The following is a 17098-nucleotide window of genomic DNA, read 5'->3' as shown; positions in this document are numbered from 1 at the left end:
AGTTATCCGTAGTCAAAATCAGTGTGCCAAGAACGGCCTAACAATCGGTATGTAACACGTCAGGCAGCATTTGACCCAATGATAGGTTGTATATCTCTCATTGGGTCAATTGCTGTCCGGCGTGTTTCTTACCGATTGTTAGGCTTTTGACTACGGATTACTCCATTTATTTGATCAAGATATAAGGCTCATGGCTGGTTTGACCGGTTCACAAGAGAGACGCTTATTCCTCCTAAACACCTAATGAGTTTTTAAATGGAAGCAGGCTGCTGACGAACAAGTTGATGTTACAGGAGTTTCAACAGTCTCGTTTAAAATCAGTATTTCACGAATTCTATAGTTGTTATGATCTACATGTAGTTTATCAATATATCTCATTGGGTCAAATGCTGTCCGACGTGTTTCATACCGATTTTAGGCTATTGAATACGGATTATTCCGTTTACCTGATTAAGATATAGAGCTCACGGCGGGTTTGACCGGTCCACAAGGGACGCTTACTCCTCCTATGCACCCGATCCCACCTCTGGCATATCCTAGGGTCCGTGTTTGCCCGACACTCTATTTTGTATTCCTAATAGGAGTTACGAGATTGATCACTGTTCGTTATTTTTAACTTTCATTATTTCATATTAAGACATGAGAAATACCAATTGATTTATTGATAATGCAAACACTAAAATCATGTAAACGCTGGGTTAATATTCAAACTATCACAACGATAGTTTGAATTTACATGATTTTTCTGTTTGCATCATCAATTAATCAATTAGTATTTCTCATGTCTTAATATGAAATTGTCCAATGTGTTTATTCGTCTTTTATTTTCATCAGTACACAAATTTTCGCATGCATTCGCATGACTGTTTCACTTCTCCTTCTAATGCCAAGAAAAGTACCATTCAAAGTCACAAGCATAGTGTGTGTAAAGACAGGAATGATGGCACACATTGTTCAAAGTTGTGTGATCTAAGATGAGGAAGAGCAGTACTCAATGTATTTTTTGCTTTCAAAGTAAAGAGACACATCAGATTCATTGATAATATTCAATTCATTTAATCTCAAATGTATGTTGCCGAGGATACAAACTAAGACTCGTCATTTACATGTCTCACATTGAACACCAGGGTGGGGGAAATAAGCGTAATTAAAAGAAAATAATCATTACCACAAAAGCACCATGATCATTTAAATGTCAGGTAAACACTGTTACCTTTCTGAATGAGTATTCTTATCAAACACAGCAGAACTCTCTCTCTCTCTCTCTCTCTCTCTCTCTCTCCATAAAAAGTTAATTAAAATCATGCCATGTTACCCTTATACTAGTATAATAATATGCCATGATCACAAATATTGTCCATCAGTTGGTATGACGCGTAATACATGTTGTCCTTTGAAATTATGCTACACACGGTTCAAAAACACATCAGACATCCATGCGGCATCATTACACATCTGTCGTGGTCTTCTTCTGTAAACCTGGGAGAGGCATATCAACACTAAAATGGTCACTGACTGTCACGTGATCGATATCAAGTTCATCCAACATTTCAAGGTCACTAAATGGATCAGATATAAAGTAGTCGTCATCACTCATCATACCAGGACGGTAATTATCATACTCCGATTCATACGCCGCCGATCCCGAATCAATATTGAGGGTCGGATCGCTTTTCGACATCTCGCTACTACTTGCAATTGACGACAGACTTAAACTCTCAAGTCCAAGTGGATTTCTGCCTGCAAGATATTCTTCAATTCTAGCCTGATAGCATGGGTTCATATAGTCCCTCATCATTTTAGGACTTCCGCACGCTGACGATGCAGCCGATGATGCATTATCTTCTCTGTCACTTGGTATGTAGTCTAAACTTTTGCAGGGTCTCACTGGCATCGAAAAGTTTCCACGTCGCTTAACTTGAAATGAATTTTGAACTGGTGTGGGTTTCTTGGGAGATTCATTCACAGGAGAAGCCAGTTTTGTCTTGACCGGAACTGGAAGTTTTGTAGACTTTCTTTTAGAATTTTGGATACCTTGTCCACTTGACGGAGGCTTGCCAAAGCTTTGGGAAACCCTTTTGTCTTCTGTCTCTATTTCATCTCTTTTCATCGGCGGATGATGTTCTTTTTCAAAGCAGTAATCCTTATCTTTACTTGATTGTTCCCCTGCAAGTTCTTGCAATAACTGAGTCAAAGATGACGAAGCGGCAGAACTCAGGACTGGGAATTTGGGAGTAGGCGGACCATGGGAGAAACTTGAATAAATCGTGTCGCTTGACCTCGAAAAATTTCTGTCTAAATTCGATATCATATAGTCGGTGTTTGCGAGGAAGGCACGAGTATATTGCGTATAACAGTCGTCAGCGGGGCATGAAAGTTGTTTCACATATGCTGGTCTGGATAACTTTAATTGAATTGGCTGTAACAGCACCACAGAAGAATGCTCACTGAAAGGTTTCGAACTAGTGGATTCCTTATCATCATCGGAATGCATGACTGGTGTAAGAATCTCCCTCCGATGATGCATTTGTGAAGACCTTGGTTTCATTCGAGGACTGGAATTACTTCGCTGAACTGCATTAGGCTTCACCTCTGCCGTCTTTTGTAATCCTTTGTCTGTTTGCATCCGTCGGACGGGCAAAGGTGGGGGCTGTGAATCGGACACCTGAAATGCTTCGTCTTCGGGACTAGACATAATGGACATGGTTCGTCCGTCAATGTTTGCCACCAGAGCTGGAGTGGGCGTTAAAGTTGACTGGGAAGATGTACTACTTGCTCGTGATCCTCTTGACACCCTGCGTCCTCCTTCTAAATTTGGTTTTGGAGGAATAGGAGGTGGTGGTGGGGAAATGGAGCACCTCGAGTCTCCTTCCTCACTTCTCTCAAAGATATTTCTTTTCATTGGAGATGTCGTTGGACTCTGTCGTTGTGAAGAAATTAATCCCTGGTGAGATCTATGTAGAGGCGACGGTGGTTTTCTGTGAAGGCTTACTGGTGTACCTTGCATGTTCATCTGGTGTGGTGCGTAAAAAGCTTGTTGAGGGCTTAGCGGTTCACGATAGGTAGCGGTAACAAAAATATCATCTGTTGAATCTCTATCACGCTGAACATCGTTACTTTCTACTCTATTGATTTTCCTACGATTGGGGTTGGAAGGGCTTACCACTTGATTAAGTTCTTTCAACATATTTGAGATCATCATCCGACTCTCTTCAGGGATATCATTAGGCTCTGATCTTTCATAATCATTTTGATTAAGAAATGAAGGGTTTCCGAATGGACTAATAGGATGTGTATTCGGAGCGTTTCTTGCTTGTAGTCCAGGCGCTGCTTTAACGGCATGACGCAGCTCAGGAATCACACCTGCCATAACGAATGGCGTGGGTTTTACCATTGGCACAGTGGGACTTACGACTTGACACGGTTTTGTAACTGGCGGACCTTTCGGCTGACTCAACGGAATCTGACTAGGTTTCCTAATCGGTTGCACACACGCATAATGAGGTGCGGTATATTTTTCTCTGTGGTTTGTTCTTTCACTGGTATCTATAGAACTTCGTGCAGCACCAGCACTGTTCATGTTTGAAGTGCATGGTGTGCTTGTGCTGCGTGGAAGTTTTGAGTGCGATTGGTGATGACTGAAAATATTACTATCGCTAACGTTTCGTTGAATTTGTTTGTAGTGATCAGTCCCACGGTTCTGCTGGGAAGGGGACTGTGGCATCAGTGGAGAATTTACATCGATGGTCTCGTCTTCGAATATTGGCGTAGCGTACAAATCATTCATTGTTATTCGAGGTGCACTGCTTCCAGGGTAAGAATTTAGACTGGGTAAAAACTGATCCGTGGTAGGTGCCGCTGTATTTGGACTAGTCTTTAAATTATCAAACATTGAGTTCTGTAATGGGTGAACATTCTGTGTTTTCACATTCATGAAATGAACAGCAGGAAGTTCTGGAGAATCAACTCGTGCGTACGTCACTTCCGACTCCGTTTCAGATATGTGACCTGAAATGCAGTGTGACAGAGCATTAGACGAAGGTTTCCGCGGAGGATATTTAGGACTCTCTGTGCTGTTACGTCTTTTTCTATTCAAACTTCCTGGGGGAGTAGGCATTCCTTTCGCTGGGTCAAAGTTTAAAGGCAAACGATTCTGTGAACGGAAAGACTCGTTCCTAGATATACTTTCGTGCGACGAGAGACTTGCTGCACTTGGATTACGTACAACCAATGACCCACTTCCAGGTTGCCCTGACAAATGACTGTTGGGCACATTATTCATACTGTTGATGCTGGGCGATCCCTCCATTGCTGATATTCTTGACCCTGGTCTGTGCAGATTAGGCGAGCTTGGAGACGGACAAATATTTGAATGATTCTGAATTGTAGCCGACGACATACGTGGTGATGATGTTGTGTGTAGGACACTCCCTGGTCGGCGCCTTCCCACTAATATATACGTCACCATGTCACCTTTACCCTTGACCTTGATTACCCCTCGACACTGAAACTCGTATTTGTCGTGCAATACATTATAAGCATCCTCTGTCACCTACAGGATGTAAAGAAAATCTAAATATAGTATAATTACTACTACTGTGTAATGTCATCAATTTATGCGTCGAACATTGTTAAGAAAATTGATTAGCTTAAACTATCAACACGCATCCAAAATAGGTGGGACATTGTTACCTAAAAAAGAATTGAGACCATAAGTACCTGAACCACATTCGGTTTCCCCGTGCTTTCCATTCGGCTGGCGACATTTACAGTGTTTCCCCATATGTCATACTGGGGTTTCTTGGCTCCAATAACACCAGCTACAACGGGGCCAATATTCACACCTACAATCGTCATACCAGAGTTCATTAATTTTATCTTCATACAAATATACACCACAATACTCTACAATATTTTCGTGGTTCGAATTTTTGTGGTTTGAGATCAGAACGTCCATGGATATTATCACTCATCTGAACAACTGGGGTTGCCCTTTAGATATATACTGTAATTATATATTCCTCGTTGACAATATCTATGTAGTCTTTGGTGATTAGGTATTACAATAGTCTTGGAACTCCCATGAGCACACATTGTGCTCTATCATTAGCTAACCCGTGTTTGTGATTTTATGAGGCATACCATCTGCCCCCTCAACCTCCCTAGTTTCATAAAAGATCTTTAAAGATATATTTTCTTCATGTCCCTGTGAAGAACTTAAAATCCCTTTTATGACCCCTGCTTTCGTCTTGTGGGTCACAGTTTGAAAACTTTTGAAGACTTTATCCTATACCTTCTGAAAAATTTTAAACCTCTACTCTGAACCTGTCCAGGTGTCTTTGTTCATAATGGGTTACATGAGAACTGTATCCTATCAGTTTTCGCTTTTCTAAATCTATCATTGAAAGGGAACATGGTCATTCATTTAATTATTTTTTCCTTTATACAAAAATATGGTATGTCAAATGTGGTTAAAATGACCTAGTAGGTCTTGATAGGATAGAAAGGTGGTGAGTTTACGCCTTGCAAACTGACAGGCAAACAAAACTTGGATCAGAAAAAACTTGCTTCAGTCCTGTGGTAATTTAAAATGGAATCTGTTCATAGTTCTTCATTTTAAAGTTATATAGATATAGGTTATATTCACTACCATAACAACGAAATTTCTATTTTCTCAAAGGTTAATTAACTTTCTTACAGATTTCCCATTAAAACTGCTAATTTTGCAATTGCAGAAAATAGTATCTTTGTGCTACTATTTGAATGTCCGAGTTTGGCTGCACGATGTGAGGCATGCAGAAGACTTACCAACTTTCAATTGAAAATCGTTGTATGAGTTCTCATTAATGACCTGCAGCTTATCCATCATGGCTAACACAAACTCAATTAGCAGCTCCATATATTGCGACATAGATCCGCGAGTATCCTACAATGAAATAAACATTCAGAACAAAAAATGGTCGCAAAATGATAATCTACTGCGACTATCAAAGATGTCAAATAGACGGTAGTGTTCGATTCGTGCGTAGGAGGTCCCAGAACGTTATATGTCTGAGTCGATTGTACCTTAGTCATTCGTTTAAAATTAGAAATGAAGGCTCTTGCCGCGATAGCTCAGTGGTTGAGCATTCTCGTCGTGATTGGGAGATTGGGAGTTCGAGCCCCGCTCGTGCCATGGCTGCGTCAAACCTAAGGCGTAAATATACATGTATGCAGTGAATTGCTCCTTCGCCAAATCCTTGGTATTTAGAAATGCGAATCGCGGGTCTTTCGGATATAACCTTAAAACGGAGGTCTAGAGTCGTTACATTAAAGAACTCTCACTGCTCCGGTCGTAAGTCTAAATTTGTAGTACTTCATCTACAACTATTGACGTCTCAATATGAGTGAAAAATTGGCAACTAGTGAGGTTTAAAAACCTAAATGAGGTACTACATTCTCGAAGGAAGCTAAAATACCAAACAATCGATCAATTAAAAATGATGAATGCCCATGAATAATTAATCCATAGTTTTAATCAATCCATTAGTTTTAGAGCTTTTGAAATGAAATTTTGCATACATGAAGAGACACCAACACTTTAAGATCAGCAATAACCAAGCTTTTTTCCGTTTAGCGATTCTTGCAAAGCCTGAAATCGGGGTGCTATGCAATGTTACTCTATATAACAAACAGGTCTAGACGCTGTCTTAGTGACGTGTCTAGACGCTGTGTCTCAGTGACGTGTCTAGACGCTGTGTCTCAGTGACGTAGTGTATTAGGGCATGTAGGCATAACATTGCCAATTTTCTCTAAACTGACTCGTAAATAGAACGGCAAATTGAATTTTGATTAAGTAACCACGCAAGTTTCGGCAAGGGAGGTAACCGATTGGTCAATTCTACCTCGTAATTTTCTTCGATGCCCTAAACATCGATACGGCTAATCAAAAGATTGGAATGAGGGTAAATATCACGACTTCCGGCTTATAAGAGTGACCATATGTTTCTAGTCACATAATGGAAAACAAATTAAAATGATAATATATTTTATCTATTATATTGCTTCCAGATAATTTCGAGAAATTGTTTCAATAGTCCGTATTCATTATAAAATCAAAATGATGGGATGCTTATAAACATCATCAACACAGATAAAACATTACATCATGATATTCTGTTAAGACTGCCTTTAACAGTTAACATCTAAGTTTACCTGTATCTTATAATCTGGCATAAGTCCTACAGCAGCCATATAGGTGCTACCAATTGTTTTAATTTTGTCAATGGCGCGGAATCGAGGTTCATTGAGGAGCTGAAAACGCAGACATAAAAGATAAAACACTCATTAACATACTGGTACCAAAAAAAAAAAAACAAAAAAAAAAAAAAAACACAAAACAAAAAAAAAACACAGAGAAAGAATAAGATATCAGATATCTTTGATAAATGCATGTTACATCTACAATAATGATATACATTAACATTAACAGGTGCGTTATAGTACTAAACAGTAGGTGCATTTAGATGCAAGTGGATTAAAATGCAAATAAACCTACATCGAAATTCAAGGGGAGTGTGGGCATCATAAAAACTTCTCGCCATCAAACGAATCCAAATATAATATCACATTACAGAATTTGTTGATTACATCTCACGCAATTATATCGTCTGGGTTCAAATTTAGTATTAAAGAGTAAAGGTATAGAACTCTAAATATAGGGTACCCAAGTCTGACGATGTAAAAAGTAGTAACCCAAATGGTATAAAGTTCTAATCTGTATTCTGAGATATTCATACATGATTAACCTACATTACTTTCAAAGTTCATCCCGAAAATCCATGTACTTTTCAAGCTGTGCAGATGTCCTTTCATCTTTTACTCGAAATTTACCTGGGCCCTAACACTGTACCACTAAACAGTATGTTTGTGCTTTGCAACAAGCAATTACAAACAATATAAAGCATTCGATAACATATATTTTCAAGTTGAATTTCTTACTTCAATTTAAAAACTGAAGTCCGTATTAGCTCCAAGTTACTGAACATTGTAAAATGCATTCACTTATCACGCCATATTGACCGGATCCTTTCGTTTATTCAAAAATTATAAAAGGACCCAACACGAGTTAGGGACTTAAATATCAAATTGAATTCCATTCAGTAATAATTCAATACAGTACATAAATTAGGCTAATAAAAGGTCTATATAAAGATACACAGCTCTTACTATGTCTTTTTGATCCAAACCACATTAGCAAAAGTCTTTGACGATTTATCATAATGAAGTCCATTTGGGTAATTAGTGACATCGGTCAAAATTGTTATGATAGTAAAAGTACAGACGGTTTTACAATGTTCAGTAACTCGGAGTTATATTACGGACTTCAGTTTGTGAATTGGGGTAAGAAATTCAACTTTAAAATGAGACATAATGCTGCACACTCTATACACTTGCTTGTTATGGAGCACAAACATTCTGTTGAGTGGTACAAAGCCAGAGCCCAGGTAAAGTATGCGTAAATTAACAAGCATTTTGCATATCTTGGAAAGTATATGGAATTTCGGGACGAACTTTGGTTGTTATGTAGAATGATTATGTATAAACATATTAGAATACAGAAATATGGTTTATTATTTGTTTAATGGGCGACCTTGCGTATCCTACATTTAGATTTCTATACCTTTACTCTTTCATAGTAAATTGGAACCCAAGAAATGTAATTGCCGCGGAATACATGCACATAAAAAAGGTATACCAACCTCGTCAAAATCAACGATGATTTCATTCAGAACACGCAGACATTCCATGCCTTGCTTGTTAGCGTCAAGTTCTATATAAAAGTCCGAGAAGTTAGGAATGGACGCAAAGAATACGCCCACTTTCGGATAATGCTGACTGTAGAGTTCCTGTAGACCAAAACCAATAATTATCAATTCACACCAGTATGTTACTGAATAACATGTGTCATTCTTAGTAATATAAAACTTATACACCCGTGGAGTATAGTATATATTAGATATAGACTATACAATACACGGCTATTTAAAAGCGCTTCCGAAGGGATATAGTGTCTGCCTCAGCGGACTTCCTATAGACAGAATACTCGATATTGAGTTCCTGGGTATTCTATACTGATTACAAAGTTATTAAAAGTTGAGAAGCACGTAATGCATTAGGGATTGCTGCAAATTCAATATCATTCTACTGACGTCACAGCGCTGGACCACGAACAGCGACCAATTCAAGATCATTTATCCTTCTGAGAAAAAGTCTGGAAACTATCGGCGGATGTCTTTCAGAAAAAAAATGTAGATATACATGTATTTGCAAACCACGTAACTAGTATATACAGAAATAATTGTCAGGTGTAAAATAAATTCTATTTATTTCACGTTCATGAAATAGGCATACTGGTACCTCGTTTTGTGTTCAATCTTGACTATTATGTTTATAAACGTGCATAGTGAAACATAAAAGTGTTCCCACATTATAACAAATGGTATACGTATACATTTTTCAATAAATTCTTTGTGATCTGATTTTTCACATAAAAAAAACAAACATGGTGAAAATATCGTCTTCAAGCTAACCAAACCGCGTAACATTTTTTTTTTTTTTTTTTGGTTTCATTTTGTTTGTTTGTTCAACATATTAACATCAGTAATTTGGATTTTTTTTTTAAATAATGATTGATTAAATTGATTGACAGGCTTTGAAATTCATTTGACGGTTTAGTATATCTGTAGCGTTATCCGGGATTTTCCGGAATGTATACTAGATGCAAATTACCGTTTTCTTGCTGGATGTATCCAAGAAATGGGCCGCCACGTGCGCCGGAAGTAGGTTGCACAATATCCGCTTGTTATTGTTCTGTACTTCTGTCATTCCGATCTTTTCTTCTGTTGCCTGTCGGGAAGGAAAGTCGTTTGATGGATAGAGTGATGCATTACAACGACATCTCAGATTTGATTTCGTAATTCACTGTGCACTATGAAAATGAATGCATAAGTTAATGTCCGAGTACCTATCCATTCCATAAAAGTAATGGAGCCGAGGAGAAAGGCGATGAACGAATACATTGACCTACATAAAATCCACCCCCAGTTTAAATCTACCTATAATTGTAACTCATATCAGGAAAATCTTTCAATGAAATACAAAAATACTATCAAATATCAGAATTATATATAATACTAGTATAGAGTTTTGTCATTGTATTGTTTTAAGCCTTAGGCTCGTCAGCATAATACATATTCAATTACAGAGTGAAAAGTGGAGTGAGTGTATATACATGTATTGTTTAATATTTCCAAAGTTGTCATCGTCCTCAGTAGCTCCGTAGACAGAGCTTCTGCCTTTCATGTGAAAGGTCTTTGGTTCAACTCTCATCTGAGCGTTTAGGTTTCAATATGAAAATTATTCTTTACATTTTGTTAAAACAGTGACAGAGGCCAGGGGATTAGGGGGAACTCATAAGACATTCATAAAAAATATTCAACTCAACAGAACATTATTAAGTAGTTGTTTGAAACTCTCCATTCCTGAAAAAATAATGGAGCGCTAATACAATAGAATGACGTCACAGCTGGATTTTTAAAAATATATCATGTATTAAAAAATTAATAGTTCTTTCATCTGATAATAATCTTATCACTATTTACTGTCCCTATTCAATTTTACAGCATACATTATGAACAAGGAGTCTGCTGGCCTAACCTCCCACCCGAATGACACGTATAATGTAATCCGGCAACTCATTTTAACACTTTTCCTGTCAAAAGAAAATAAATAAAAGGTACATTAAAAAGCTTTAGTGGATTTTCGTCTCCTGAATTAAAAAAAATAGTGAACTTATTTTACACCCAGGCCAACACCAGAACACTTGACCCAACGTAAAGATAAAACCACAATGCCACTGTGATCCAGACAGACAGATCATATCTAATTGTGGAGGTTATTTCTATGAGATAATATTTACATCCAATTCTTCTATGCATTGAATGATTTTATCGAAGAAAGTGTCAGGATTATATCCCTTTTACTACAAAACTAATAATTATCTAGGGAAAGTTACTACATTTTGGGAATAAATAAGTCAGAGCCCAGAATCATTAATATCTTTCTTTTACTTCCTGTCAGTGAAAAATCAATGTGAATTGTTTTTATATTTGTTAAGCCTTTCCAACAAATAACTGGGCGATAGATCAAGGGTAACGGTGATACAATGAGGTCAAGTCAGTGCAACTTCAACAAATGAAGATCCACCAGGATCCACCGGGGAAGAAACCGACTCAACATAGCAGTGTTCTCCGATGTTAGCACTCTCCCAGCTGTACCATCAGTACACAGCATGACTGGTAGACATGTTAGTCATAGTATAAGGCGAAAAATTATTGAAGGTCAGTATATTGACCTTGTCCCTTTATTGCCCCCCCCCCCTCCCCTAGACCTGGTGGGGATGAAAAGAAATTAATGGTGAATAAGCGACACTGGTGATCAGAGACTAGTGTATGTTTAATTATCTTAAAAGATATGTAGGAATTGACCCCCTGGACCTCCCATGGGTCAATGGTAAATACTTGACTGCTGCATCTACCAGGGTCAAGGATTACAATTTTGAAATTTGAGTGAACTTTGCTACAATTTTGCAAACTTTTAATTGTTTGAATGTTGAATGATTATTGAATTTGATGTGATTTATTTTTTGGCATGGCCTTTGTCATGTATGGCGGCCCATTCTCCTTTAAACAGCCGTGTCCAATTATCGCCAGATCCAATTAAACAAAATCCAAAAATAATTTGGCACTTTTCTGAGATAATTATTTAAATCAATCAATGCACCGTCGTGAATGTCACGGTGTCTGTTAAATGTCTAGTACAAAAGTGATTTTCACAGAGTATATCATTGGTATACGTTACGACATCGCCCTCAGCATACACAGGGGCAGGGACTACGACACGCCTAAAATATCACTCCTTTTAACCCATATATGCTAGATGCCAGACTTGCTGAAACATTAACTTATCTACTGATAATATCCAAATGTTAACGTATGCTGCAATACAACAGGTTTATTGAGTGACTAAAAAAGTTGTCCAGGACACGCCTGAAGGCGCAACTCTGTTTCAAGTTGTTTCAGGTGACTGGGGAAACAATCTTTCAAATGACAACATATTTCCAGGTAATTCTGACAAGTGTTTATGCGTTAACTCAGTCCTTAGTATTTTTAAAATACGTTTGATAATTACTATTAAATTAATGAATTAGCAGACAGTCCCCTATCATGTCCTGCATCTATCGTGATTCTATTGTACAAAAGTAACTTTTCAAAATAATCAAATCAAGAACGTATCCAGCAATTCGGCACGAGAAGCGGTGTCTTATAAACGCCAAGGTCAAATTTTTGAAAAAGGATATGATTCAAGGTTAAAATCACTAGGTCAAAAGTATTGGTACTAAATGAAAGGTCTGGTCATGAAATATTTATCTGAAATATCAAAGCCTTCATTCAAAAGATAGATCTAAGGTGCATGACAATAGTTCTCCGGACATTCGTCCGAACGAGCTAAAAAATTGTAACAATACTATTTACCTGCGATTTCCAAAGAAAGTCGATTCTGGACGTCCATTCTTGTTGTCGACCTTGAAGATACAAGGTCAACATGAACACAATAAGGACAACTATCCCGGTCACCTGAGTTGGCACATGTCGTCTGTAACGCAAACGAGCAAGACTCATTAATATATACAGCCCGTCTAGAGACGACTCATTAATATATACAGCCCGTCTAGTGATGTAAAGTTTCTTGTATACATAAGCATTTCAAACTTTAGTTCTACTGTTGTACTGTTACAATTGTGTAAACAAATAGATACTGCTTAAAGTGATATGACCGACGATGTTCATTTCTTTCTGCAATATCAACACACAGTACAGTCATTAAGGGATCCCGAATTCCTTGACTGTAAACACTGAAACCGACAAGCATTTAATAGGTTGTTAGGTATTTGACAGAAAGTTGGTTGTATGAGTAAACAGACCTACGATACGAATCCATTGTATTTTTTAAGCGATTATGACGAGGGTTATATTTAGACTACCATTTACTTATAGTGTATTGCGGGTCACTTTCGGGTATTTCGAATCACCGGGTAAAACCGGTAATAAACTGATAAAAAAATAACATTTTAACAATTTACGCCCCCCCCCTTCTTCTGAGAAAGGGAGAGGAACTTACATTTCAGCTGTGGCTTGCAACAATAGGGTAAACGTCATCTCTGTACAAACGCTACAGAAACACAAGGGCGAATCATGCAGGAACAGATCATTCACAACAATTACCAAAAAAGTGATGGTTATAAAAATATTTTGACGGCAAAATATCATCTTTTTGATATAATTATTAAAAAAGATTGTTTGCATTCGAATCTACGCCATTTTCACCAAAATTTTCAAGTTCGATGGGTATGGGTTTTTTAAAAAATCAGTTTTCTATATTTTCTTTTAAAACATGTATATACTTGTTACCTCCATGGAGAGCTCCAAAAGACCGTGAGAGGAGTTTGTCCTCTATTATCTTTTCGCACGGATTAACATAATTTATTGCAATAATGGTATTTTTAAAACCAGTTCAGAAGACAAACCATTCTACAGAGGACTAGGTTTACTATCCGTTAAATTTCACAAGAGGGTCTACATAGGCTATGCCTTTTACCCGATCCTATTGAGTTTCTCAATAGAATATGTTTAAACTTATCAAGCTAACACAGAGAGCTTCACATATACAGACAACACTACTTATTTACTTACTCGTGACCATTGTCAAAAACGTCAAAAATTTTCTGATGCGTCAACTTCATGACAACAATGTACACAGCCAACATGATGGCCATTAGCAGGAACTTAATCGCAGCCGCCAGCTTCAGATACACGGAAACGGAAATAAAGCTCAGGACACCAGCTAGGAAGATGTATTGTGGGTAATCACATGCTAAATGTGCATTTCCACTTCCTGTCAAACTCGTCATGGTCAGAGCTTCAAACAACGTTGAAGATCGGCAGCAGAACTGCAAAGATTTTTAAAAAAAAAAAAATTATTGTTTGAAGTTTTACATCAACGAGAATAAGATTCATGTATGTCACTTAAGGTGGGTCCTTAGTCCTGGATTTTGGGGGTTTAGGTAGCATTTTTTTTGTTTGGAATCAATAAATTAACATTCAGAGTAATGAAAAAAGGCAAAACAGTTAAGGGTTTCCATATTAATTTTCATTACATACACCACTAAAGTCATATACCCCGATGTAGATTTCAATGTTAATCAAGTTTTAGAATAATATGTGCAAAGTTATTGAATTAGCGTTATTCCCCAAAATGTTAAAAAACAAACAAATGTGGACACATTTTCCTTATAGCATGGTTTACATATCATTTTTTCTGTTTATATTAGTAGAGTTACATCTGTTATAGTTATTCATAGGAAAAAATCCATACTTTTCCTTAATAATTTCAAATCTATAGCTTCCAGATTATGTATACCCCCATCAAAAACTAAAGTCTGGCACCATACAGCTGAGCTATTTAAAATCACTCGGGATTAAAATTTTATGTAATTTCATGAAAAGACACAGATAATGATTCCATATCACCTTGGTAAAATGTTTGTCAAAAATAAAGGAAATCTATCGCATTATGGACTTGATTTATAATTGAATGAAAACAGAGTTATTGTCCTTGGATTCAATATTTTGAAACATATCATTGACTATTCAAATATAACTAAGAATTTTGAAATATTTTATGGCTAACAAGATTTTTTACAATAACTGTTGAAAAAGATTCCAACAAAATTTATGTTCCTATCATTAAATCAGTGACTTTGCAAAATCCTATGACGTCACAGGAGTGTGGAACTACGTTAAATGGATATGTCATCAGGTGCAACTGCAGGTTCACTGACAAGTCTGAATGTACGTTTAATGTGGCTAATTAATTCAGGGCGCCAGGTTTTGAAGAATATTGAATCGCAGAATTAACCCGATAAACCCCGTTCATCGTCGATAATTCCATATTTGGTATACAAACACAACTCCAATTTCTGGCGATCTATCTTGTCAGATTATATATATACATTGGTAATAAACAACGGCATGGACATAATACTTACTATGTTGACTTGTGACATGGAATATATGAGAGCAATTGTAGCCAACATGATAAACAGCCTCAGTCCCGAGGACTTCCGAATGTCGAACACAGTACACTACAACAAGAGAGAGAACTCTGTCAAACACTGTATTACTGATGTGGGAAATACCAAGAACAAACATGAATATTCATTCATTTCCCTAGGATTGAATTTCTGTTCTTTTCGTGGTAAGGAAAAACTGGAATCATTTTAATTCGTGGGGGCCAATGTTCGTGGGTAAGCAAAAATTTTGCTGATTCGTGGGGTCGTTATTTCGAGGGTAAGTAATACGATGCACTAGGAGAGATAACTCTACTTGGGTTAAAAATGTTCGAGGACACATAAATTCGTGGGTAAGAGTGACCCACGAAATCCACGAATATCAATCCCCCACGAACAATGATGATTCCACAGTGCACACGAATTTGAATTCTACACATATAGAATAAAGTCATCTACCTTGAAGGAGGAAATTCTTCAACTACGAAAATCTGACCCCACAAAATTTAACAATTTTGTAATACGTATTCTATCATTCAAGAACAAAATTTTAAACTAATTCTAACATTTATATAGTGTAACTTAAAGCGTTCATGCTAAATAAGACAAAATTATCCAGGTTTGATAATCAATTAACTGACAAAAGAACTAATACAAGGCTAGAATTTGACAAAAATCTTACACATATATCAATTGCTATTTTGAGGGATAAATTGAATGTGTGTACTTAATATAAAACGAACGACATCAAAGTGCACAATACAAAGCATTGATTGACAATGTGAATAGGAAACCTGTATTCCATTTTGAAAGACCTGTAAATGCATTATCCAATGAGAAAAAGACCTGTAAATGCATTATCCAATTATAAAAGAGACCTGTAAATGCATTATCCAATGAGAAAAAGACCTGTAAATGCATTATCCAATGAGAAAAAGACCTGCAAATGCATTATCCAATTAGAAAAGAGACCTGTAAATGCATTATCCAATGAGAAAAAGACCTGTAAATGCATTATCCAATGAGAAAAAGACTTGTAAATGCATTATCCAATGAGAAAAAGACCTGCAAATGCATTATCCAATTAGAAAAGAGACCTGTAAATGCATTATCCAATGAGAAAAAGACCTGTAAATGCATTATCCAATGAGAAAAAGACCTGTAAATGCATTATCCAATGAGAAAAACCCCTGTAAATGCATTATCCAATGAGAAAAAGACCTGTAAATGCTTTATCCAATGAGAAAAAGACCTGTAAATGCATTATCCAATGAAAAAAAGACCTGTAAATGCATTATCCAATGAGAAAAAGACCTGTAAATGCATTATCCAATGAAAAAAAGACCTGTAAATGCATTATCCAATGAAAACAAGACCTGTAAATGCATTATCCAATGAGAAAAAGACCTGTAAATGCATTATCCAATTAGAAAAAGTGTTCAACAAAAAAGGTAACGCTGTTGTTTACAGTCCGAGCTATACAGTCCCGCGGGGATCAGGTTTAGAATAGGTCCTCAGTACCCCTTGCTTGTCGTAAGAGACGACTAAATTAACGAGGCGGTCCTGCGGCTGAGACTGCAAAAACCGAGGTCCCGTGTCACAGTAAGCCTGATAGTAGTGGTATCTGGTCTTGTGTCACAAGAATACCCACACAATGTCTAACCAAAAACGGCATTTTTTGTGGATTATTTCAATTCCCCTAAACACCCACACTCCCTCTAAGTGTCTTTTGCGATATTTTCTTTTCCCAAATTTAAATTCATCGATCTAGATCCTCCGATGATGTTACTGCCGCATTTCTCTAAATAAATTTCAAAAACTTCTCATCCAAAATTATACATGTCTGTTACAGCTTTATGACACATTCATTTCAAATTCATACTCACAAAATCTTGTAAACTCTATGTAATGAAAACTATATTTTTTTCA

General features: G+C 36.9%; 1 protein-coding gene across 4 annotated transcripts in view; it reads right to left on the bottom strand.

Moving 5' to 3' along the window:
* Positions 1–1036: 1036 nt before the first annotated feature.
* LOC125665530 (uncharacterized) overlaps positions 1037–17098 on the bottom strand; it is an 80958-nt gene continuing 64896 nt past the window's right edge. For all 4 annotated transcript variants that reach the window (XM_048898196.2, XM_048898198.2, XM_048898197.2 and 1 more), the window contains 9 exons: positions 15149–15244; positions 13794–14050; positions 12576–12696; positions 9772–9888; positions 8742–8888; positions 7195–7293; positions 5809–5926; positions 4720–4844; positions 1037–4552 (listed from right to left, as the gene is read on the bottom strand). In XM_048898196.2, the coding sequence (XP_048754153.2) occupies positions 1448–4552; positions 4720–4844; positions 5809–5926; positions 7195–7293; positions 8742–8888; positions 9772–9888; positions 12576–12696; positions 13794–14050; positions 15149–15244 (4185 nt within the window). In that variant the 3' untranslated portion in view covers positions 1037–1447. The remainder of the gene's footprint in view (positions 4553–4719; positions 4845–5808; positions 5927–7194; positions 7294–8741; positions 8889–9771; positions 9889–12575; positions 12697–13793; positions 14051–15148; positions 15245–17098) is intronic.

The sequence above is a fragment of the Ostrea edulis genome, chromosome 10 (genome assembly GCF_947568905.1).
Source record: "Ostrea edulis chromosome 10, xbOstEdul1.1, whole genome shotgun sequence".
Classification (NCBI taxonomy): Eukaryota; Metazoa; Mollusca; class Bivalvia; order Ostreida; family Ostreidae; genus Ostrea; species Ostrea edulis.
Note: the sequence above shows the minus strand (reverse complement) of the source record. Positions and strands in the feature narration are given on the sequence as shown.